The sequence below is a fragment of the Cajanus cajan genome, chromosome 5, assembly GCF_000230855.2.
Source record: "Cajanus cajan strain Asha chromosome 5, NIPB_CcT2T_4, whole genome shotgun sequence".
Classification (NCBI taxonomy): Eukaryota; Viridiplantae; Streptophyta; class Magnoliopsida; order Fabales; family Fabaceae; genus Cajanus; species Cajanus cajan.
The window spans coordinates 18,942,347-18,968,628 of NC_138521.1; the positions used below are offsets into that span (position 1 = coordinate 18,942,347).

General features: G+C 35.0%; 1 protein-coding gene across 1 annotated transcript; it reads right to left on the minus strand.

Moving 5' to 3' along the window:
• Nucleotides 1-23,104: 23,104 nt before the first annotated feature.
• LOC109806979 (LEAF RUST 10 DISEASE-RESISTANCE LOCUS RECEPTOR-LIKE PROTEIN KINASE-like 2.5) lies at nt 23,105-25,689 on the minus strand. The gene is given in 3 exon segments (XM_083075045.1): nt 23,105-23,353; nt 23,355-23,969; nt 23,972-25,689. Coding segments are annotated over 3 exon segments (921 nt in total). The 5' UTR covers nt 24,029-25,689.
• Nucleotides 25,690-26,282: the final 593 nt, after the last annotated feature.

Genomic DNA, 26,282 nt, shown 5'->3' on the forward strand with positions numbered 1-26,282 from the left:
CTGAGAAGTCTCTGGGGAGTATTATTTCAGCAAGCCTCTCCAGGCTCAGTTATTCTGCATGATTGGGGAGTATTATTTCGGCAAGCCTCTCCAAGCTCAGTTATTCTGTATGATGAGGGAGTATTATTTTGGCAAGCCTCTCCAGGCTCAGTTATTCTGTATGATGCGGTTGATTTTCTGAATTTTTGCCTTTTTTGTCGTTTTTTGGCTTTTTCTGTTGACTGCTGTCATACACAAGCAATTTTTTTATTTTTCTATTTTATGCGATTGCCTCATGATAAGGTCTTTAAATGTGCAACTAAAGGCCAATACGGATGTATCCATTTCAGTACGCCTGTATTGAGTTAAAAATTTGTTCATAACCCTAATTTTAGTACGGGCATACTGAACATGGTACGGGCGCATTGTTTTTTCTAAAGTTTGATTTTTTTTTTTTTTGAATAAACAGAGAATAAGTGATCTTCCATTACACCTATCATCTGTATGCATGTATGCGGTATGATGCACCTAATTCTATTTGATTCATTTTTCAAAAGAATTAACCGATGCGTTTCTCTGTTTGGATTTTTGCCATTCCTCTAGACGGGCTGTGCGTTGCCGATTTCTGTAACCGAGGAATGATGCGTGTTATATTGAGATGGACGTCATCAACCCAGTGATCCTCCCTTTCCTTTAGAAGACGTGTCAACCTTCCTATTGACCACTATATCTCCATGTTTCCACTAGATTATCCTAAAATCGTTTGGGACAAGAGAGAAAAGAAAGGAAAGATATTTTTGTTCTGAAGTTTGTGTTTTAGAGGGGATTTATTTTTCAAAAATGGTTTTTGTAAGAATGGTTGGCCAAGGTAGGCTTATGTGTTTAGGCTTGTTTGATTAAACACTTATGAAGTTAAGAAAATCTTGTTATTGACGTTGTGATTTTGACAACTTAGATAGCTTCCTTTGAACCTTTTTTGAATTCGGCTCATGGTACCATCATGGATTTCTTTTGTTTTTTGATTGTCCTTATTTTTGCCTAAAACACCCTTTTGTGGCGTTTTAGCGGACTTTTGTTTTTGTTCATTTTTGCAACCCTAACTTTTGCCTAGGTCACCCTTTCGTGGGATTCCTAGCGGGTCTTTTGCTATTATTTTTGCGCAGCCCCCTTTTTGGGTTTCCTGCCGAGCTTCTTTTATTTTAAAGGATTTCTTTTTATCCATGATGGCACTTGTCGAGGCCAAGGGAAGGTGCTCCAAGTTGTCACACACACTTCCACATAAAAATGATGCGGGTTTATTATTATTAAGATGATTTTAACCTCATTCATGTTTATTCAAACAGGGTTAAAAATAATGCGGTTTAGAAATTTATTGTAAGCAAGAAGAGAAGCAGTAAGAAATAATAAAGAATGATTTTATTATAATCATAATGGAAACATGTGCCCTATCGAGGCTCGGGGGTCGGGCTGTCCCCGAGGAGTAATCTCTAATAGTCATCAGGTCTATACATCCCTATCGGAAGGAGAAGAGCACTTGATGACGACGACCGGCCTTGACGCTTGTGAACCGGCCTTCCTAAAGATCTGGCTTAAAGAACGTCGAGAAGGATCTTGGTTCCTCTTCGTCCTTTGATCTTTATTAGGGTTGTATCCTAACCCTTGTTTCCCCGGATTATCCTTGATAATGGGTAGCTCGGGAATTCCTTGGGAATCCTTGCCAAGTCCTTGTCCTGGCAAGTATCCGTTCTTGGTGAGCATGGAGGCTACCTTCTTCATTTCTCGGGGAAACGTTTCAACATTGGCAATTTCCAATGCTTGGAAGGCGGTTTCTAGAGCTTCCTCCGCTGCATCCACGTAAGGTATGGTGGATGGCTTGCTGATGAGTATATCGTCTTCAGCTTGTACAGTCACCAGCTTGTCACCCACAATGAATTTGACTTTCTGGTGGAGCGTAGAAGGAACAGCTTTTGCATCATGAATCCATGGTCGGCCGAGGAGACAGCTGTATGCGGGAGTAAGGTCCATCACTTGAAATTCGACGTTGAAGATGGTGGGTCCAATTTGGATTGGGAGATTGACTTCTCCCACCACTTCTCTTTTAGAACCGTCGAAAGCTCGGACGATCATGTTGCTCGGGCGCATTTGGATTCCCTTGATTGCCACTTGATCGAGCGTTCTTTTTGGCATCACATTCAAGGAAGATCCATTATCCACCAAGACTTTAGCGATGTGATACTCCTTGCACTTTACAGAGATGTGCAAGGGCTTGTTATGATTTGGTCCCCCAGCGGGGATTTCTTCATCGGTGAAAGTGAGGTGATCATTAGCCGTGATGTGACTAACAATCCCCTCAAACTTGTCTTGGGAGATAGTGTGCGACACATATGCCTCGTTCAAGACTTTCAACAGAGCCTGTCGATGCGGTTCGGAGCTTAGGATCAACGACAATAGGGTAATCTTTGCGGGCGTGCTATCAAGTTGATCCACGATGGAGTACTCACTCTGTCGGATATATCTTAACAGCTCGTCAGTCTCCTCCTCGGATTCTTTGTTTTCCTCAGTTTTCTCTTTTTCTTTTTCCTTTTCTTTATTCTTGGGAGCTTTATCATGAAGATCTTCGGGAGTGTAGATCCTGCCACTCCTAGTCATGCCCCCAAGTCCAGCGATGTTAGAGATATCGCTGTCGGCAGAAGAATGGATGTCGTATATCCACGGCACAGCCTTATTTGATTCGTAGGGGAAAGGTCTTGGAGCAGTGATCCTTAACGGCGTCGGACCTTCCCCTTTATTTGTCATGATTACCAACAACAGAGTTGACGTGCGTTCGCTTGGCGCGGTTGTTGGCTTGCATTTAATAACAAATGGCGTGCGATCCATTCTGAATATACGCATCGCTTAATCCTTTCTTTTTATTACTATTATTAATGAATTACTAGGAGGGATGTATGAAATGTAAACCTAGATCCCTCCATGATCTTTGATAAGAATGCATGATATGAGATGATGGCGTTGAATATGCATGCATTGTGTTTATTCAACTAAGCATTATCATGTTTTCAGGATGTCCCTAAGATGATGCATGATAATTGCTTGGTTTGGATGAATAACTTTTTTCTTTTTTTTGGGTATTTTGTTTTTTTTTGTATATATTTTTTTTTGGTGAAAATGGAAACTACCTATATGAATGTGATGAAGGTAGATGTTAAAACCATGTAATGGAAGATTCTTATTCCTATTTATTCTTATTTTAAAAGGGGAATGTTGTATGTTTAAAGAATGCAACGTATGCTCAAACAATGTCACATAAACAATGCACACACAATTCACTCATCCACGAACAGTCACGAGCGAATCACGAGGTAGGGGTATCCTGCAGAAAAGTGCATATTCAAGGTGGTTCTAACTGTTCTCACCGGTCCAAGGCCCCCAAGGTGCCCCCATTAAAGGGACCCAATTCCTCTCGTCGTAAGTCGATGGAAAGCTCCAACGCACTGTCGGACTCGAGTTCATGGTTATCACCTTGAGTGATGTTTTCCGACAACGGTCTACGGGCACCTATAGACCCATTCGACAACCGGCCGTACTAACATCCACTCCCTATGGCTTTCCACTCATGCCCCCGGGTATAGAGGGAACTGTTGTGTGCAAAGGTTTGTGTGCAGTTTTTATTTCAAACAATTGCGAAAATTTAAACATACAACAGTTATTAAAAACCACATAGATAAAACATATTATCATACAAGCTAGGGGTAACGAAGTAATTTTAAACTATTATTTTAGAAATAATCCATCACTAAATGGGACTGACTCTCGAGGCTTCCCCAGTGGAGTCGCCATCTGTCGCCACCCGCCGAAATGGACCTTGGCATTCGCGATGATGGTTGGACTCGTTTTTATAGTTTGAAAAGTGGTGGATTGTTAGAACGACTTATTCCCAAAACTGAGACCTCGTCGAACTAACAATTTTATTAAATGAGTCACTAATCCATGTTAATCTCAAGCGAGACCCTCCATGGAAAAATGGTGTATTGTTAGAACGATTTATTCTCAAACTGAGATCTCATCGAGCTAACAATTTTATTGAATGAGTCACCAATCCATGTTAATCTCAAGCGAGACCCTCCATGGATTAGTGGTTTTCGCAAACGAATGGTTCTTGGAGTCGCCACCAATGTTTTACTCAAAATATTGGAAAAAGAGATAAGGCAATTGATTTCAAAAATCAACTTTGGCCATTACAACCAGAGTCGGGTAAGGGAGTCGGTTACGTGCGAGGAAGGTGTTAGCACCCCACAACGCCCCTTTCGGGTTCCCTATGACGGATTATTTTATTAATAATAGTGTAAAATAACTAAATTACCCCTATTTATTATAAACGGCTATGAATAAGATATCTACATGATGAATAAATTAAACATGCGATGCAACAATCAGAAAGCAGTAAAAGGAAGGATTTTGAAGAAGAAACCTTTGAAGCGTGCTTTTATATATTCAAATGTTAGGAGGCTTTTTGGCGCTCCCTCCCACTACACGCTCGCTCGCTCCTTCCCTAAAAATTAATCTTTACTATGGAAATCAAAAAGATTTCCCTTCGACTAGTTCGAATTCTCAAGCTAAATGCTCAGAACTCAAGAACTTCGTCGGATCGGCTCTCAGAGAGAATTCTAGGGCAGAACACTGCTCAAAAACCCCAGAATGCTCAACAAGAAGGTCCAAATGTGTGCCAAAAGTGTGGAATGACGTCCAAATGACGTCCTATATATAGGAGTGAGGCGTAGTACGGCCTCTGACATCAATACGGCCCGTACTGAAGTTTTGAACTACAGTACGGCCGTATTGAATTCAGTACGGCCGTACTGAAGTTCAAAACCTTCAGTACGGCCGTATTGGTTTCAGTACGGCCGTACTGAAGTTCAAAAACTTCAGTATGGCCGTATTGGCTTCAGTACGGCCGTATTGTAGTTCAAATTGTTCAGTACGGCCGTACTGAACTTCTAGGAGACCGTATTGAGCTTCAATCCTCCCACATCCTTATTTTAAGCTACTCTAAGACTTCTAAACCTATGAATAATCAGCCTAGGGTCTTCCCAGGGGTCCTTCCGGCTGACTTTCCTTTGGTCTTCGAGAGTCTTCGAGTCTTATTTCCGACCCGGACAATTTTAGGGGTCTACAATTAGCACTAGTATTCTTTATTTAGCCTCTTCAGGCTCTAAGTGAGGATTATCGACCACTCCTGGTCCGCTAACTTCACTCATTAGCGCTAGTATTTTTTGTTCAACCTCTTCAGGTTCTTAGTGAGGATTCTTTGACAAGCCTCTCCAGGCTTCTACAAGTATTCTTTTCCTAGCCTCTTCAGGCTTTACAAATGATAAGTAATTTGTTTTGGGTATGTGGTTTACTCTCACAGAGAGGATACAAAGATTTACTACACTCACTAAGGTTTATGTTCCTAAGTTACACTTAGAACTCCTTAGTGTATAAAGATAAATACAATTTTTTACATTTGACTATGTATGCTCTATCTCTAGTTTCGTTGCTTCTTGGGCTTTCACCAACCTTTCCAGGTTTGAAGTCATGACATATATATAGTCTTTGTCAAATCTGCCCATTGCAAATGTTCGTTGAAGAAGAATGTAGTCATTCATGACTAGTTCGATCTTTCATTTAATTCTTTAGATCTTGCATTAAATGTTGCTTCTTGTTTATAAACATTGCATGGAGTCTTCTTCATTTTGTTAGCTGTAGTGTGTAACTTTAACTGTGACCTAGGAACTTCTTGTCCTTTTTCGGTCATCATAGCTGCAAAAGCATTGTCTTTATCTGAAAAAGTAATGTACTTTTTATGACACATGCATGCTTCGACTTTTGGGCTTGCATTTCTCTTTCTTCTTCTTTTCCTTTTAGCACGCAATCATTTTGAGAGTTCTTTGTTTGATTGTAGATGATGCCTGAATTGTCCTTTGAGACCTGATTCTTCAAATGCTTGTATGGCAGTATTCGTCTATGTCTGGTAGTCCATGTGCATCTCAAGACTTGATCTTCTTCTGAGCATTTGTCATTGATGCTTTGATTTCCTTTGGTCTAGTCAACATTGTAGATGGAAAAACTTCATTTCAGTCTTGAATGCTTTTCAGTCTGTGCTGTCTTTCGTCTGATATGTAATTGACTTTTGTCTAATTCTCGACCAGCCTTTATCTGAGTCCTTATGTTGCACATTAGGTTGTGCTTGACATACCTACGTCTGGTATTTGATCCATTATTGTCTAGCGCTCATGTCGTATTTCATCTATCACTTGACTTTGCTTCGTTTGATCCTCATGCTATGCTTTGCCTTGACTCATCTTTGTTTGGTATTTGAAGAGGTTTCGTCTGTGGTTTGTATCATCTAAAGCTTGATCATTTTCCTACTTGTGCTAGACTTGGCTTCGTTTGGCCTTTTCGTCTGATGCTTAAGACTTTCCTTTCTTTATCTTGGTTCCAGTATAAGAAGTGGCACATGCTTTATTCTTCAATTTTCCTGTAGTTATGTTTTTCCGAAATACTAACACACATGTTAAAAATAATAATATGTATTATATTTGTCTCATTCAAAACTTTGCTGGAAATTGCTTCGTCTGAGTTAACAACAAAGTGGTCTTATCGCTAGTTGAAAAGACCTGTGGACTTGCCAATGAAAATGCTCAACTATCTTTTGAAGTTTCTGCAATTAACACCATACCATTGAATGTAGATACCTCCTTGGTGGAACTAGAATTGAGATAGCCAAAGGACTTCACCTCTCTCATGCCACCAAGTGAGAATATAGAGATATCAAGCATTGTCTCTAAGGAAGATTCAAAAATGGAGCTAATGATGGAGTAACAAACCACCAATGAGTAAGATGTATAAATTCCTATCTATGATTCCACGAGAAGGTTGCCCTACTTCAATATGAAGGATTACCTCTATATGTGCTACTGTGATGGGTAACCCATTACCATTCAATCCCAAAATACTGAACTTCAACCCCTTGATCTGCATGGTCAACATCATCTAGATGGATAAACCTGAGCACTCATCAATAGTAGCGTTATGAACATGAAGATGCTTGCCACTTCTGAGTTGTTTTGGAGTTAGGTTATGAGGGAACCCTTCATAATCTTCCTTTCATGATTGGTGGACCTAGAAGGTCATGTTAGATCCAATCTAGGACTAAATTCTTTTAAGTTGAGTCCAAACTCAAAGTTGTGTAGCACTTGATTTGTAAATGAAAGGAAAAGAAGGCTAGCTACATTAAGGATGTAAGGTATATGAGGTATGCCAAATGCCATCAATTTGGTGACTCTAGTATAGACAAAGACTATCATTTCCTCTCTATTGGTTGTTACTACCAACAAACTCCACCTCTTCCTACTACTCACCCTTCTGCTTACAACACTCTTTACCAATCATATCACACATTCGTCTATTCTTCTCGTTTTGTTTTTCCTTTTATTTCTCATTTGCTTGTAAATATTTATACTACCTCTACCACTACTTTTTTTACCCCTTCTATACCTGCCTAAAATGCCTCTTGGATGCCATCTTCATTTGTTGTTCTTGACTCCATATCTGAACTCAAAATGATGGTCACTTATTTGATCTCAACACTCCAAGAATCAATTTGTCAACTATGTCACTTTGATACGAAGTATTAGAAGTTGCTTGCCAAGCTCTATATCGATATCAACTCTGATGACGAGTCTTTAGACTAGTACTACTTTGGTTCTAGCTTTTATTAGTGCTAAAAAGGGAGTACAACATTAGTTTTGTTTTTGAAAACTTCTGTTTAAGTATTTTTTATTCTACGTGCTTTGTAAACTATTTTCTCTATGCATTTTTTAAACCATTTGCTCCAATTTAGGAGGAGCATACTTATTATGTTTATAAAGTCTTGATATATCACTTACCTAGTATAGATTAGACGATCCAATTAGATAAAGAAATCAAACCTCAAAAAGATTAGAAGTTCATAAACCATCATCCCCAAGATCTTATCCTAGGAGATAAAGTTGAAAGAGTAAAGACCAAATCAAATTTAAAAAATAATACATCTTATGCTCTCATTTCAAAAATTGAGCCCAAAAAAACTGATGAAGCATTAAATGACAATGACCGGATCATTGTAATGGAAGAAAAGCTTCACCAATTTGAGAGAAATGATGTCTCGACCTTTGTCCCCAAGCCAACACATCAAAGTGTTATTGGAACTAGGTGGGTCTTCAGGAACAAACTTGACAAGTTAGGTGAAGTGGTAAGAAATAAAACTAGATTAGTAGCTTAAGGCTATAATCAGCAAGAAGGTATTGATTTCACTGAAACCTTTGTTCTAGTTGCCAGGCTTAAAGCTTAATTATGTTGGCTTTTACAACTTATGAAGATATTAAGTTTTATCAAATGGACGTGAAGAATTCCTTTTCAAATGGAATTATTGAAGAAAAGGTGTATGTCAAACAACCTCTAGGATTTGAAATTCCTGAATACAAAAATCATGCTTTCAAACTTAAAAAGGTTCTTTATGGTCTGAAACAAGCTCCTAGAGCTTGGTATGACAGACTAAGAAATTTTTTACTTGAAAATGAATTTCTAAGAGACCAGACATTATGTTTAGTGTTTGTCTTTGTGCTAGATTTCAATTTGAGCCCAAATAATCTCATTTAAAGTTTGTGAAATGAATATTCAGATATTTCGTAGGTTTTACTAACCTTAGTTTGTTTTATATTTTAGGTTAGCATGATTCTGTGGTGCAGACTATGCTAGAGACGAGGTTGAAAGAAAGAACAAAAATGGAGGGTGTCATTTCTTGGGGAACTGCTCATCTCATGGGCAAGCAAGAAGCAAAACTCCATAGCTCTTTGAACAACAGAGGTAGAATACATCTCAACTAATGGGTGTTGTTCACAATTATTATGGGTCAAGTATCAAATAGAAGACTACACAAGTCTTGAATCCAATATCCCTGTATTTTGTGATGACACTAGTGCCATAAATCTATCCAAAAGTCCTATTCAACATTTTAAGCCTAAGAAAATTGAGATAAGATATCACTTCATTCGTGATTATGTCCAAAAAGGTATTTTTTGTTAGAAAAGAATGGCTCAATCCAAGAGGGGGGTGAATTGGATTCTATTACACTTAAATTTTTTTTCCAGAGTTCTAAAGATCTTTATTTCAGCTTAAATTTTTCTAATATGAATTCTCAAAGAAGTTCCTTGAAAGGATTGCCAACGGGAATGAGTCCTATATGCTTTCTTGATCAATCTTGATTAAGTTCAATGTTAAGAACACTTAATATGCAACACCTTGGTTCAGTTTAACACAATGTTTTGCATACAAAATTATTAATCAAGATCATCCACTTTAATACTCAACCAAGATTTTTCTCAATGTAAAAGATAAGAGTGAGAGAGAAGAATGCACAAGTATTTTATCCTAGTTCAGCCACTCCACATGTGACCTACATCCAGTCCTCAATCATAACCTGATCAAGATTTGTTCCACTATCTCAATGAAGAAGTTTTACAAGCATACCACACATGGATATACTCCTACATTCAAGATAACCACTTTCTTGCCCCCAAGAAAGCACTTCTTGTAGAAACCCACTACAAGAATTCCTTACCACTTGAGATACCTACTCAAGATTTCCCTTACACTTTACACAAAGAATTAAAGGAACGAATTCACCTGGAAGCTGAACAAATCAAACTGTGAATTCTGAAAGTAAATCTTAATCTCTCTCGCCCGAGAATGTAGTGATGATGATGATCTCTATCAAAGCATTTCAAAATGTTTTACTTCTTGGTTTCACAAAGAAAACACTCCAAGAAGGTCACAAAGACTTCACAATATAGTTTTTCTCTTATTAATTCTCAACTCATCCTCTGTTCTGAAGTTTCAAAGTGTGAAAGCTATTTATAAAATTTTTAGAACTAGATAATCGATTAATTTAAAGGATAATCGATTATTTTGTTCTTCATGATTTCTGGAAACCACTCAAGAACAGAATAATCGATTATTTTGCAGGATAATCGATTATTCCAGAGAGTGCTTCCTGGAATAATCGATTATTTCATAGATAATCAATTATTACAGCAAGGCTCTTTTCACCTATTGCTAGAATAATCGATTACATTGAATGATAATCGATTATTTTGAGTTAGTTTTCAAAAACTCAATTTTATACTTCAAAAAATCTTTCCAAGTATTTTAAATCATCATCATACTCACTCTTAGTCAAATTATATTAAAATTTACTCATGCAGCATACACATGCAAAACAAGCTAATCAAAATAATACAACTTATAAGAACTTATAAGCTATTCCTATTACACATCATGATATTCATATCTTCCTTTCTTGATTGGTTTGTGTCCTTGGTCAGCTTCAACTCTTTTGTTATCATCAAAACTCTCATACTTCAAGTCTTCGTTGATTCACTACTCCATGTATCTCAACAATCTCCCCTTTTTTGATGATGACAAACCATACAAGCCACTATGTTTTGCAAACTAGCATTTCACATTTTTAGATATGAGCTTATCATGCCTTGTTCATATTTAGTCTTGCAAAACAAACTCAAACCTTTCTCCCCCTTTGGACAACATAAAAAACAAATAGGTATATATATGTCCAGATATAGAGAAATAAATTTTGCAGATTGCACATGTACAGATTTATGCACAAGAGTCATTTTCTCAAAATCAATGCCACAAGACTAACTTAATACCAAGAAATCAGTCAAGCATTATCACCATAAGCATTGTTCCAATTAATCCAATTTAAACTCAGAATTTGTATCCGAGATTTTGATACATCATGAACGCATATGTACTTGATACACAATTTATTCCACATGATACATTAGCTACAATAAGAAACATCTCAAATACACCAGCAAACATCAACATATATACATCAATTCTATCATAAACATATATCAATGTTCAGATCAGAATATGGCAGTATCAATCATTCAAATCAATGTAACCATGATTATACTAAACATAATATAACAACATAATTAAATTTATATTGCACCAGAATTATAATTGTTCAAACCAAGATATAGCCAAAATAAGCAAATTGTTTAGAAATTAAAATGATTACAACCCAATTGAAATTTAAAACAGAATTTTTAAACTAAAAATTCTAAAACAGAACATTAAAACTCCTAAACTCATCACTCTGAGTCCTCTTGCATTCCAAGTTGAGCCTTAATCCTTGCAATCTCATGATCAAGGTTATCAAACCGATCAAGAATGCCAGAATAATATGACTCATGCTTCCTTGACATTTCCATCACAGCATCCAGCTTATTGATCATAATCTGTTCAAACGGAGAAAATGCCTTAGGCTTCGATTCTTGCTCTTGTTCAGGTTCAATTTCCACTTGCGGTGGATGTTTCTCATCATGAGATGGAATACCGTCTTCGTCCGTTGTCAGTTTCGGTGTTGGAGGAACATCACCTTTGAATACCCATTTATCTTCTTGCTTTAGCATCCCCATATGATGCAAAGAATATTTTTTAATCTTATTTGAGGCATGGAGAATTATCTTTTTCTCTCCTTGAAAATCAACACCAGCTTTTTCAAAAATCCTAGATAGCAATAAAGCATAGGGTATTGGACCATCCTCCTTTCTCCTAGCCTTCCAGATACAATCATTCACAACTGACACCCAATCTATCTTTTCCTTTTTCTTAATAACATGCAGTAGCAAAATATCATCTCTAGACATTTGAGCATGGTTATGAAGTCTAGGCTTAAGCATCCAAGCTATTATAAAAGAAATCAACCTAGAGTTTTTCTTCATACCTCCAGCCAGAAATTTGTTGTAATTTGTGGTCTCCGGGTTCCTTTGACAATTTCTAAAAGTTGTCAGCTCTTCAAAGTCACCAAAATTGAAGGGTTGGGGCTTCATACTTCTTGTTCCACTAAGCCCAGCCACTTCTTTCAAAGTTGGTCCATCAAGCTTTATCAGCTTGCCTTTCACCACAGATTGCATTATTCCTTCATTGCTTGAGGAAAAACACAAGAACAACCTAATGAGCTTCAGGTAATACAGACCTTCCAACTCCAAGAACTTCCCAAGCTCTTGATGCTCCAAGAGAGGAGGAAAACTGAAACCCTCACTTTTGAACCACTCTAACTTCAAAGTCTTCGAAGGAATGATTCTCCTACCTGCATACCACTCAAAGTAGTAGTCTTAGGTCTCTTTGACAACAAACCATTTGGAGATTAGTTGCTCAGCTCTTGTGGGCAGAGGTCTTTTACTCCCCCTGACTTCAAGCTTCTTGATTCTCTTGGAAGATGAGGCCATTTTGTGATTAAAGATGGGTTCTTGGTTGGAGAAGAGAAGATGAAGAAGAAAGTGAGATAGAGGGGTTAGGGTTTGCGTGAGAGTTGAGAGAATGAGTGTGTTATTTGTAGAATAAGAGGGTTAGGTGTTATTAAAGCCCTAGACACCAGATTGGGTAGAAGAGAGGTGCCACTTATGAAGGAAAGTGGGAGGTTGCGAGTTGGCGCGAATAAAAATGTTCAAAAATTGTTTGGAAACCCAATGGTCGCGTAAATAATCGATTATCTATACAAATAATCGATTATTTGTGTCAGTAAAATCACTTGAAAAACCCTGTCTGCACTAAATAATCGATTATTTTTTAGAATAATCGATTATTCCAGAGGGTCATTTCCTCTAACTTGCCCAAATAATCGATTATCACAGGGGCTCCAAGTTTTCTTGTTATCTAGATAATCAATTATTACCCAAATAATCGATTATTCCAGAAACTTATGGAATTCTTCTTCTCCCAGATAATTGATTGTTTCCCAAATAATCGATTATTTGCCTAGGCTTACTTACAATAATCGATTAAATTTTACGATAATCGATTATTTCAGAGAAGTTTTGTTTCTCTTAGTTTAAACCTTTTAAACCATCCCTAATCCATTTTAACTCTTAAATCACTCTTTTATGCACAATATTTCAATGTTCTATGCACACACCAACCATGTTTTATTCAAACAATCACACTCAAGTGCACATTCACAATCAAGTCAAACAAGACTCATTGATAATTCCAAGTTCAATTCTCAATTGATTAAATCTTTCTTTTGGTAGAGGTTTTGTAAATATATCAGCTAATTGTTTATTTGTTTCAACAAACTCTACTACACAATCATTCTTTTGTACATGATCCCTTAAAAATGATGTCTTATTTCTATATGTTTTGTCCTAGATTGTAAGATTGGATTTTTGGTTAGATTGATTACACTTGTGTTATCACATCTTAAAGGAATTTTGTTCAACTCAGTTCCATAATCTTTTAGTTGTTGTTTCATCCAGAGGATTTGTGCACAACAGCTGCCAGCGGCTATATATTCAGCCTCAGCTGTACTTAAAGCAACACATGCTTGCTTTTTTCTATGCCATGAGACAAGTGCACTTCGAAGTAGGTGACAAGTACCACTTGTGCTCTTCCTATCAAGTCTACACCCAACATAGTTTGAATCCGAATAACCTATCAGACTTAGTGAGACTCCTTTTGGATACCATAAACCTACATTTGTTGTTCCTCTTAGATATTTAAGAATTCTTTTAACAGATTTCATGTGATACTCTTTTGGATTTTCCTGAAATCTTGCACACAAGCACACAACAAACATTATATCAGGTCTACTAGCTGTCAAATATAAAAGTGATCCAATAATACCTCTGTATTTTGAGTTGTCAACAACTATCCCTTTTTCATCCAAGTTAAGATTGCATGAGTTTGATATTGGTGTTGCAGCCTCCTTACACCCTTCCACACCAAACTTTTTCAACAATTCATTGTAATACTTGCTTTGACTTATAAAGATTTTATCTCTCATTTGTTTGATTTGCAACCCCAAGAAAAATGTAAGCTCTCCCATCATTGACATCTCAAATTCACCTTGCATGGTCTTAGCAAATTCTTTACATGGAGAGAGATTAGTAGATCCAAAAACAATGTCATCCACATAGATTTGAACATACATTGTATCATTCTTAAATTTCTTCACAAATAATGTATTATCTACTTTACCTCTAACATAGTCATTCTCAATCAAAAATTTGCTCAGCCTATCATACCATGATCTTGGAGCTTGTTTCAAGCCATAGAGTGCCTTTTTAAGTTTGTACACATGATTAGGATACTTGAAATCAACAAAACCAGGTGGTTGCTCCACATACACTTCTTCTTGTATTAAACCATTTAGAAAAGCACTTTTCACATCCATTTGGTAAAGCTTGAAATTCATTATTGAAGCATAAGCAAGAAGTAATCTATGGCTTCTATCCTTGCTACAGGGGAAAAAATCTCATCATAATCAATTCCCTCTTCTTGATTATACCCCTTAGCCACTAACCTTGCCTTATTTATTATAATGATTCCAGATTCATCAAGCTTATTCCTAAAAACCCATTTAGTTCCAATAATTGGATAATCATTTGGTAATGACACTAAATCCCAAACTTCGTTTCTTTCAAATTGATTTAGTTCCTCTTGCATAGCCATTAACCAATGTTCATCATGTAGTGCTTCATCTATTGTTTTGGGTTCAACTTGTGAAACAAAAGCCATAGTGTTACAAATATTCTAGATGGATCTTCTAGTTGTCACTCCTTTACCAATATTTCCAATTATGTTTTCAATTGAAAAGTCCTTAGAAGTTTTCCATTCCTTAGGCAATTGTTCACTTGTATTTTTAGTGGTTTCAATTGATTCACTCTCTTTAGGCATTTCACTAGGTTCACTTTCTAATGGTGGTTGATCACGCAAATTAGTTATGTCCTCTATTTCAGTTTGCTTTGTTTCTTGCTTGTTAGTCTCATCAAACACAACATGTATTAACTCTTCAACTATTAGAGTTCTCTTGTTATATACTCTATAGGCTTTGCTATTTTTAGAATAACCTAAGAAAATTGCTTCATCAGCTTTAACATCAAAATTTCCAAGTTGTTCCTTACCATTATTCAGCACAAAACATTTACACCCAAATACTCTAAAGTATAAGATATTAGGCTTCCTTCCATTATAAATCTCATAGGGTGTTCTTTTTAGAATAGGCCTAATTAGAACCTTATTTAACACATGACATGTTGTGTTAATTACATCAGTCCAAAAGTATTTAGGTAGTTTGGTCTCATTTAACATAGTCCTAGCTAATTCCTCAAGAGACCTATGTTTCCTTTCCACAACTCCATTTTTTTTAGGTGTCCTAGGTTCTGAAAAGTTGTGATTAATGTCATGCTCCTCACAAAATTTTTGGAACAAAAAATTTTGGAATTCACCTCCACGATCATTTCTAATTGAGGTGATATTTGTATTTTTCTCATTTTGAACAAGCTTAGCAAATTTCTTAAAAGCATTGAAAGCTTCACTTTTATTTGCAAGAAACATAACCCAAGTGAATCTTGAATAATCATCTACCATAACCAGCCCATAGTAATTCCCTCCTAGACTCATGGTTCTTGAAGGATCAAACAAATCCATGTGATTTAATTGTAAAGGTCTAGAAGTTGAAATATGATTTTTGCTCTTAAAGCTAGCCTTCACTTGTTTTCCTTTTGGACAAGCATCACATAGTTTGTCCTTGCTGAACTTGAGTTTAGGTAATCCAATTACTAACTCCTTTCTACTAAGTTTGTTAAAGTGATCCATGTGAATATGTGCAGCTCTTCTATGCCAAAGCCAAATATTGTCTTCTTTGGTTATTAAACACTTAGTGTTAGAAATTGTAATTGAATGTTCTAAGTCTAGCATGTATATGTTGTCAATTCTTTTTCCAATGAATCTAATTTCTTTTGTCAATCTATCACATATCAAACAACAAGTATTATCAAATTCAATTTTATATCCTTTGTCACTAAGTTGGCTTATACTAAGCAAGTTATGTTTCATCCCTTCAACAAGCAATACATTTTCAATCAATGTTGAGGAGGAAGAGTTACTAATGTTTCCATGACCAAGAATCTTCCCTTTGTTGTTGTCACCATATGTAACAAATCCTTCATTCTTTAATTTCAGACTTGAGAATTTTGAAGGATCTCCAGTCATATGCCTTGAGTAGCCACTATCAAGATACCATAGTAAGCTTTTGGCTCTCAAGCATTCCTACAACAATGTCAGAAAATTGATTTAGGTACCCATGTGAAGGGTCCTTGATGGTTAGTTCTCAGCCTTTGGCTCTTTTTAATCCAAATCATTTCTCCATTTGGAACACCATATTTCTTAGAATAGCAATTTCTTATTGTATGTCCTTTCTTACAAAAAATAAAAGCAAGTAGTTTATTTAATGAAATTGCCTTTGAATTTGAAAGATTGGTTTCTCTTGAAAGCTTTTTCTTTTGATGGCATGTTCATGCTTTGATTAAAACCAAGTCCACTTCTATCAAAAGCATGTCTTTGCTTTCCCAAAATGATATTCAAATTTGCATTTCCATTTGTGAATTTTGCAAGAGAGTTTTTCAAATCATCATTTTCCTTTTCCAAAACCTTGCAATTTTCACAATCAACTTTTGAAGAAGGGGAGGTTTCACAATGAGCTTCATTGAAGTTTAAAATTGTTTGAAGATTTTCATGTTCATTTTTCAAATTTTCAAGCTCTTGTTTAGCTCTAATTAAAGCATTTTCATACCATGACAGCTTGTTTTTAAGCTTTGAATTTAAAGCATCTAATTTCACAGCCTCTTTGTGAATTTGAATGAAAGCTTCTTAAAGTTGATCATAGTCCAGATTAGATTCAAGATCAGAATCACTTACTATTGTGTCTTGATCAGCTCCAGCCATCAAACATAAGTTGTTTTCTTCAAATTCAAATTCATCACTTGTTGTGCTTGAGTCATTGTCTTCCCAAGCGATGTAGGCTCTTTTTCCTTTGTAATTTTTCTTCCCTTTCTTTTCCTCTTGTTGCTTCTTTAGAAGGTTTGGACATTCATCTTTTATGTGGCCTGGTTTTCCATACTCAAAACAATTGTAAGAGGATGTGCTTTCTTCCTCTTTCTTGTTGGCCTTCTTGTTGAACTTATAGGGGGAACTCCTCTTCTTTCTTAGGAATTTTTTGAACTTCTTCACCATTAAGTTGAAGTTCTCTAAATCAGAATCTTCGAAGCTTGAGTCTTCACATATTTCTTTGCCTTTGACTTATTTCAAGGCTCTTAGAGACATTCTTTTTCCTTTTTTGTCTTACTGTTCATTTTCCTCAAAAATGTGCAGCTTTTTCTCATGCTCTCTTAGCTTTCCAAAGAGAGTTGCAAGGGTCAATGAAGTTAAGTCCTTTGATTCTTCTATTGCAGTAACCTTTGCTTGCCAAGATCTATCCAAGCATTGTAGCACTTTCAAATTTAGTTCTTCTTCTTCACATTCCCTGCCAAGATCAACAAGGTGATTTATCAAATGTGTAAACCTTTTTTGAAAATCAGAAATTGATTCACCATGATTCATTTTCAACAATTCATATTCCCTTGTAAGAGTATGCTTTCTAGATCTTTTTACATCACTTGTTCCTTCATGAGTAACTTGTAAAGTGTCCCACATTTCTTTAGCAGACTTGCATTGAGAAATTTTAAAAAATTCATCAACTGACAATGCAGATGTTATGATGTTCTTTGTTCTGTAGTCATATTGAGCTCTCTTTTTCTCATCATCACTCCTCTCACTCCAATGTTTTTCTTTCTTTTCATCATCATCTTTGGTCATAGGGATATAGGGTCCATTTTTTATTACATCTCACACAGCAATATCAATTGCTTCAATGAAAATTCTCATCCTAATTTTCCAATAGACATAGTTTTCACCATTGAAAACAGGAGGTCTATGAATAGACACACCCTCACCATAAGGTAGGTTTTTGTTGACCATTTTTGAAATCTTGATTAACACTAAAGAACCTTGCTCTGATACCAATTGTTAGAAAAGAATGGCTCAATCCAAGAGGGGGGTGAATTGGATTCTATGACATTGAAATTATTTTTTTCTTCATAGTTCTAAGGATCTTTATTTCAACTTAAACTTTTCTAATATGAATTCTCAAAGAAGTTCCTTGAAAGGATTGCCAATGGGAATGAGTCCTATATGCTTTCTTGATTAATCTTGATTAAGTTCAATGTTAAGAACACTTAATATGCAACACCTTGGTTCAGTTTAACACAATGTTTTGCATACAAAATTATTAATCAAGATCATCCACTTTAATACTCAACCAAGATTTTGCTCAATGAAAAAGATAAGAGTGGGAGAGAAGAATGCACAAGTATTTTATCTTGGTTCAACCACTCCACATGTGACCTACATCTAGTCCTCAATCATAATCTGATCAAGATTTGTTCCACTATCTCAATGAAGAAGTTTTACAAGCATACCACACATGCATATACTTCTACATTCAAGATAACCACTTTCTTGCCCCCAAGAAAGCACTTCTTGTAGAAACCCACTACAAGAATTCCTTACCACTTGAGACACCTACTCAAGATTTCCCTTACACTTTACAAAAAGAATTAATAAAGGAACGAATTCACCTGGAAGCTGAACAAATCAAACTGTGAATTCCAAAAGCAAATCTTAATCTTTCTCTCCCAAGAATGTAGTGATGATGATGATCTCTATCAAAGCATTTCAAAATGTTTTACTTCTTGGTTTCACAAAGAAAACACTCCAAGAAGGTCACAAAGACTTCACAATATAGTTTTTCTCTTGTTAATTCTCAACTCATCCTCTGTTCTAAAGTTTCAAAGTGTGAAAGCTATTTATAAAATTTTCAAAACCAAATAATCTATTATTTTAAAGGATAATTGATTATTTTGTTCTTCATGATTTCTAGAAACCACTCAAGAATAGAATAATCGATTATTTTGCAGGGTAATCGATTATTCCAAAGAGTGCTTCCTAGAATAATCGATTATTTCATAGATAATCATTATTACATCAAGGCTATTTTTACCTGTTGCTGGAATAATCGATTACATTTATTGATAATCGATTATTTTGAGTTAGTTTTCAAAAGCTCAATTTTATACTTCAAAAAATCTTTCCAAGTATTTTAAATCATCATCATACTCACTCTTAGTCAAATTAGATTAAAATTTACTCATGCACAAAGCATACACATGCAAAACAAGCTAATCAAAACAATACAACTCATAAGAACTTATAAGCTATTCCTATTACACATCATGATATTCATATCTTCCTTTCTTGACTGGTTTGTGTCCTTGGTCAGCTTCAACTCGTTTGTTATCATCAAAACTCTCATACTCCAAGTCCTAGTTGATTTACTACTCCATGAATCTCAACATTTTTGACATAAAATTTATTGACACTAATCATCAGTGGGTTGATATCTTTACAAAAGCTTTAACTAAATAACATTTTATGTTCATTAGAAAGCATCTAGAATTAAGATATGCATTAGAATAGATATTTTATGCTTCATCATATCATGTTTTATATTTCATCTAATTATTGTTACATTTGTCACACTTCATCTGATTAAATCTGCTGACATGGATATTTATAGGCATACTACGTGGAATCCTCAAAAACTTTAGAGACTTGTCAACTCAACTTCAAATCTTATCTCATTTGTCACGTCGTCACGCCTATCTCTGTCCTTTTGATTGATTGATTGATTGATTTATTTATTATTACTTGTTTATTCTTTTTATTTGTTTGTTTGTGTTTTTGTGTGTTTATAAAATTCACTCCTCTCTTCTCTTCATGTCATCGAACTCCCACCAACACTTTCTAATATTTTCTCCTACACTCATGTCTTTCCAAATGCCTCTTTTAACTCGGTTGATAGGACACTCTAGCCTTCATTGACTTCTCCTCAATGACAACCTTTACTTCCGAGCAACCTAGTTAAATGAAATTTTTGTGAATGCATTCCATCTCTGACCTTTCGTTCCTAGATTCCTCCGCCTCTCCATCCACTCCACCTTCTTCTCTATCACTTCGACGTTCGCTCCTTCCTCCTCCATTTCTGCTTCGCTTCCACTTTGATGTTAGTGGAGCCCCCAACATTGCCGGTGACAAAAAGGGGATAAGACATCCACCAAACCAAAGGGAGAAGAAGATGTTCAAATTTCTTCTAATTTCCTTTAATTTTCCTTGTGTTTTCTTTTTTATCTTTTGTGAACTTTTTTCTATTTTTTTTTTTGTATGTTTCTCTATTATATGTAATGAAATATATTTCTGTGCTATTTTATTACTTTTATTTTAACCATGCATGTTTTCAAAAGGAGTCCTCTATTTAAATAATATGCTCTGATACCTTAGTTTGTCAAACACTATAACGTTTGACTAAAAAGACTAAGTAAATATGACAAACCAAATTTCATAAGAAGAAATCAAACCACAATCAATGCTACTCACATGACTTCTAGCATCTTGGATATGTATATCTCACATTAGCCGAATAATTTTTAACTGAACACTTCTTACAAACTTTTTTCGAAATATGAACACTCGTTTCATCTTATCAGAAAAAGAAAATCACTTTCAAAAGAAAAGCTTTGTATATCTTTTAAGGGTGTTTGTCACCATCAAACCGGAGGAGATTGTTAAATAAAAAATCTTGTTTTAAGGCTATAGATGATCCCTTAAGTTTTAATGATGACAAACAAAAAGATTTTCCGTAAGAAAATGAAAGCATTCTTCAAAGATAAAATAGATCAGATGAAATGTAAAGATAATACATATCATCTATAAGATGATATAAATTAGACAAAGCATACAATCCATTTGATGACATTAAATGAACACTATTATACGAGACTAACATTACATTTCATTTAATGTGTTATTCATCAACAAATTGAACGAAAGGTGCTTCGAAAGTCTCGAAGTGCGTTAAGATGAAAAAGACAATATGAAAAGCCAAAAAGCAAGATCCCGGATATCACAAAAAATGACTAAAAAGGAATGCTTTGCACTAGCCTCGACTACTCTACACTAACACTCTTTACTACACTCAAAAGTAGAAGGAAATGATAATGAGTAGTTGCTTGGATCAGATAACAAGTACATGCATCTTGATAAGCAATTAATGCTCACATTAAATACATCAACAATACTCTTTAAGATCAGCTAGGAAGATAGATGAACCATCACATGAAGAAATATGAACTTTTAAATTTGAACATTGCTACAACAATCATCTTCTTTTAAGCTACTGTAGAAGGATTAAGCCTTCAAACTACAAGAAGAGAAGTGAGAGACACAACATATACATATACGAAGAAAAGTGTTGTACATAACAAAGCAATATTCATTAAGTAGTTTACATATATGAAGAAAAGTGTTATACATATACTAGTTCTTTGTTGTCTTTTTGTGTTGTATTTTCATAGTAATCACATCTAGAAGAGACAAAGCTATATTTGTAACTCTTGTCAAATTTATTTGTAAGGGTTGAGCCTATAGAGACTTTTGCAAAAGAATATTTAGTGGTTGAGCCTGAAGAGGCTTGTTGAAAGAATACTTGAGTTTGAGCCTAGAGAGGCTTGTTGAAAGAATACTTGGTTTGAGCCAAAAGTAGCTTGCTGAAAGAATATTTGGTTTGAGCCAAAAATAGCTTGTGAAAAAATACTTGTATCTTGTTGAAGATGGTGGAACTCAATCTGGTTGGATTGAGAACTGGACATAGTCTCTAAATCAGAGACGAACCAGTATAAAATACTTGTGCCATTTTATCTGTGTTTAGTACTTTGTTTGATCACGTTCCAGTACTCCAGCTGTTTGCGTTTTCATTGCCTCACTGTAAAAATGTGAGGTTTTGATATACATTATTCAACCTGCCTTCTAGTATGTATTTTTTTCTCTAACAACTTCGTATTTGACCTGCTTATTTGATGTTTTGAATTTGAAATGTAAAGATTGCTCCCAAGGAAAGCAATTAGGTTCTTTTACAATTATGCCTACCCTCAGTCATAATTATTGGAAGAACCATCCACATGAAGGATCCATGTCTTGTTCTCGAAATATCCAACTGGTTATAGGTCAAGAACCAAACAAAACTAAATTAAACTATAAAAGTTAAACTATTTTTTTATAAAGTGATAAAAATTTTCCATTTTTTTTCAATTCAGTTCAAAAGACAATTCATATTAAATCAATTCACCAAACTAATAAACTAGTTCAATTTAGTTTGTTTGAGCTATTTTATGGTTCAATTTAGTTCACTAGTGGAAAATTAGTATATTACGTCACCTCTTTTACGTCAGAAATACTTAAATCCGACGTTAAAAAAACGCGGTGGCATTTTTGTAATTTTTGCGAACTTTCTTACGTCGGACCCTACCAGGTCCGACCTAAAAAGTCCAATCTACGTCGGAGGTGTGTTGTGTCCGACATAGATTGGACTTTTTACGTCGGACCCTACCAGGTCCGACGTAAAAAAGGATGCAAATTTGAATAAGAGAGCGCGAGGCACACCGCGCGCATTCACTCTTCCTCACTTTTCATTTTTTTCTCTCTAAACCCTCTCCCTCTCCTTTGTTACTGAATCGTTTTTTTTGTCTTTTGCAGAGGGATGAACCCTTTGTTACTCATTTGCACATTGTTATTGCTCCTCAGGTATGAATCAATGTTTCCTTAACACTTTTCTACTTCGCATTGCTACTCTGGCTATCTGTTTTATTTTATTTTTTGGTTGTTCTATTTGTATAGGTAGTGGGCGTTTTCTTTTAAGTTGTTATACGAAGCTGAATGGCTTGTTCTGGAAGCAGAACGGCCTGTTCTGCAAGCAGAACGGCCCGTTCTCCAAGCAGAACGCCCGTTCTGATTGCAGAACGGGTCGTTCTGCTTGAATTTTTAAATTTTTTTATTTTATTTTTTTTCTTACTTTTTTACGTCGGATGTCGTAATGTTCGACGTAAATTTACGTCGGTTTTGTGAATCCGACGTAAAATTTACATCTCCCGCTTCTACGTCGGTATGTTTTCTGACGTAAAAAGTTAAAAATGACCGACGTAATACACCTCTTTTGTACTAGTGGTTTGAACAAATTGTTTTTTTTATTTTAATTCAATTCTCATACATATTAGTAACACACTTTTGAACACCTTTAAAATTTACTTTAACTAGTGGTAGATTCTGGCGTTGATCTAGTGGGAGAAGAAAGAACAGGTTTAGGTGGAATTTCTAGGGAATTCATGTTGTCTTCTAGCATATCAATTACTCTACTCATAGTAGGTCTATCCTTTGGGAACGTTTGAACACACCATAAACCAACTACAATCATCCTCCTTGCTATCTCATTTTCTTCTGTGGCTAGCACACCATTAGGTCTTAAATCTCCACCCTGCTCTAACTTGTTGTATACCCAAATGTGGAAAATATATCTCACTTGTGTGGCTGGCTTCTGCATTAATATTCTTCCTTCCTCCCACCATTTCTAACAGCATCATTCCATAACTATAAACATCAGATTTGTGTGAAATTCCACCAAAATTTCTATTCCATACTTCTGGAGCTACATAGCCTATTGTTCCTCTGGCATTTGACATAGAAATAATACTTTCTTTTCTAGGACAAAGTTTTGCAAGGCCAAAATCTGAAATCTTGGGGCAAAAATTCTCATCCAAAAGAATGTTATGTGGTTTAATGTCAAAATGTAAAATTCGAGTGTTGCATCCTCTATGTAGATACTCTAGTCCTCGACCTATTCCAATGGCTATTTTCCACAAATTATCCCAGCTTAATGGTCGAATGGTTTCAAGTCCCTTATCGTAAATAAACTTGTCAAGGGAACCATTAGACATAAATTCATAGATGAGAGCTTTCTTGCGTCCTTCCAAACAAAATCCAAGAAGTGTGACAACATTAACATGAGAAGTTCTACTAATACTAGCAACCTCATTGATAAAGTCTTCACCATTTCCTTTGGATGCATTCAATATCTTTACAGCCACAGGACAACCATCGATTAGTTCTCCTTTATATTATTATATACAGCACCAAAACCACCTTCACCAAGTTTAACTTTGAAAGAGTTGGTCATTTTCTTGACTTCTGAATATTTATATCTCCTATGTGCTAGAGCTCCATGATTTCTCAAGAATGCTTCAATATCATGGTCATTCCTTATCTTACACCAAAATTTTACTTGTCCTATGGATGACTTCCATTTATTTCAAAGGATAATAGTTTTTTCAACGGTTACGAGTTTATTTCCAAACAAGTGTTGTGGAAAGAATGCAAAATTTAAGTATTGATTCATCATCAAATGCAAAGAAAGGCGTGTTTGGTAATTTTTTTAAAGATATTGGAAAATGGATTTATATTTTCAAAATCTATTAATTTTTTTATTAAAATTTTCGACAATAGAAATTTGTTAGTCCAAATATGTACAATTTTAAGATTTCCTGTCCTTTCGTTGCATATAATTAAATAAAAGATTTGTTATCAATTTAATTTTCAAGCATGTTCTAAATATGTACACTTAAAAGATTTGTCATATGAACCCTAAATACACAAAACATGATGAAACATTAAATATGAAGGGGAATTTGATGATTTACCTATAATGATTTTCCTTGGCAAATTAAGATTACCTGCAACAATAAGCCACGAGAGCAAACAGAAGTCGTCAAAGACATTATATTCTAATAGAGGTAATCACATGACAATTGAAAGAGAAATGCTTAATACATTATCACTTTAATTTATTTTGGCCGGGATTTTTTTTACCACTTTATTTCATTTTCAACGGTGAATTCTACAGAATTGTTAGAAACCTTCTAATAAAAATAGACTTAGTTTTCTTAATAAGAAATTTAGGTAAATTAGTCTCAAAAGCAAACAAGGAGTAAGATAGGCCTTAGAAAGTCCTCCCAGTAATGGTAAAGTTTTAATTCACATGCTGTGGAATAGGGGATTAGATTTATCAACTGGACCATTTATAATATTTTTAATATATTAAAAACTAAAATATTTAATTTGTAAAACATTACGTGAATTTAAGTGCTTTGACTTCAGGAACCAAGGAATTTAGAGTTATCAAAATTGATTTGATATAAAAGTCATTAATTTTAAGTTTAAAAAAGAGCGAGTGAATTTAGCACAACCTGACTGGCCGGCCAAAAGGGATAGGTCGAGTCAATAAAAAATAAACCAAAAACTATATCTAGCCTATTTATCTCATTTTTTTTCTTTCAAATTATATATAAAATTAGTAAAAACAAATAAAGTATCTAATCTAGTCCACCATGCTAACACGTCAAGACGAACTAGAGAAAACACAACATATATAAAGTCAAGTTGGACCAGGTCTATTCTCAAGCTTGGTCCATCAGTTACATCAAGCTAGATAGACCCGTTTTACATCTCTAGCTAATGTTGAGAAATTCATACTCTAATTGCAATTTTGGTATAAATTACTCATATAAAAAGAAATATTTTTTAAAATAAACAAAAAATACTCTTTGAATAAAAAATAAATCTCAAAATAAGTGCTCATGAAACTTAATCTAATTACTGATGTTTTCAAACTAAAACTATTTTAGCATTTAGTCTCCATAAACATGATCTCATATTCAGGTCTTATACATAAAATAAAAAAAAAAACTGTAATTAATTTCTTGCGGCATTATTTGCCTCTGATTTGTTGAATTGTTGGGTTAGTTCTTAATCGAAACGAGATACAAAGAATAAAGAGATGCTTCATCTTCATTAATTACCAGTGCAAAAATTAGATTTAAAATTGAAGTTTTAAAATCGGTTACAAGGTAACCGATCTTAAAAGTTACGTGGTGACAATTTGAACACTTTTAAAATCGGTTAAAATTTAACCGATCTTAAAAGTTATGTCTGATACAACTTTTTAGATCGGTCATAAAATAACCAATCTTAAAAGTACTTTTAAGATCGATTATTTTATGACCGATTTTAAAAGTGTTACTTTTAAAATTGGTTATTTAAGAACCAATTTTAAAAGTACTACTTTTAAAATCGATTATTTTATAACCAATTTTGTATGTAACATACAAAATCTATAAAGTAGAAGAGGATTTTGGTAGTTTACTATAATAAGTTGGGGGTGCTACGATCATGAGAAATGGAAAGAAAGAAAAAATTAGAGGAAATAGCATAGAAAACGTACTGCTTCTGTTGGTAGTAGAACAGAATAAGTGATCATGAGATCCATCTGGACAATAATAGCACGAAAGTACACGCTGTTCAACATCAACATCAACACCACCACCATTGCTTGAGCAATTTCCTTCGCTTCCCAGGCATCTGGTGCAGTCTCGAGA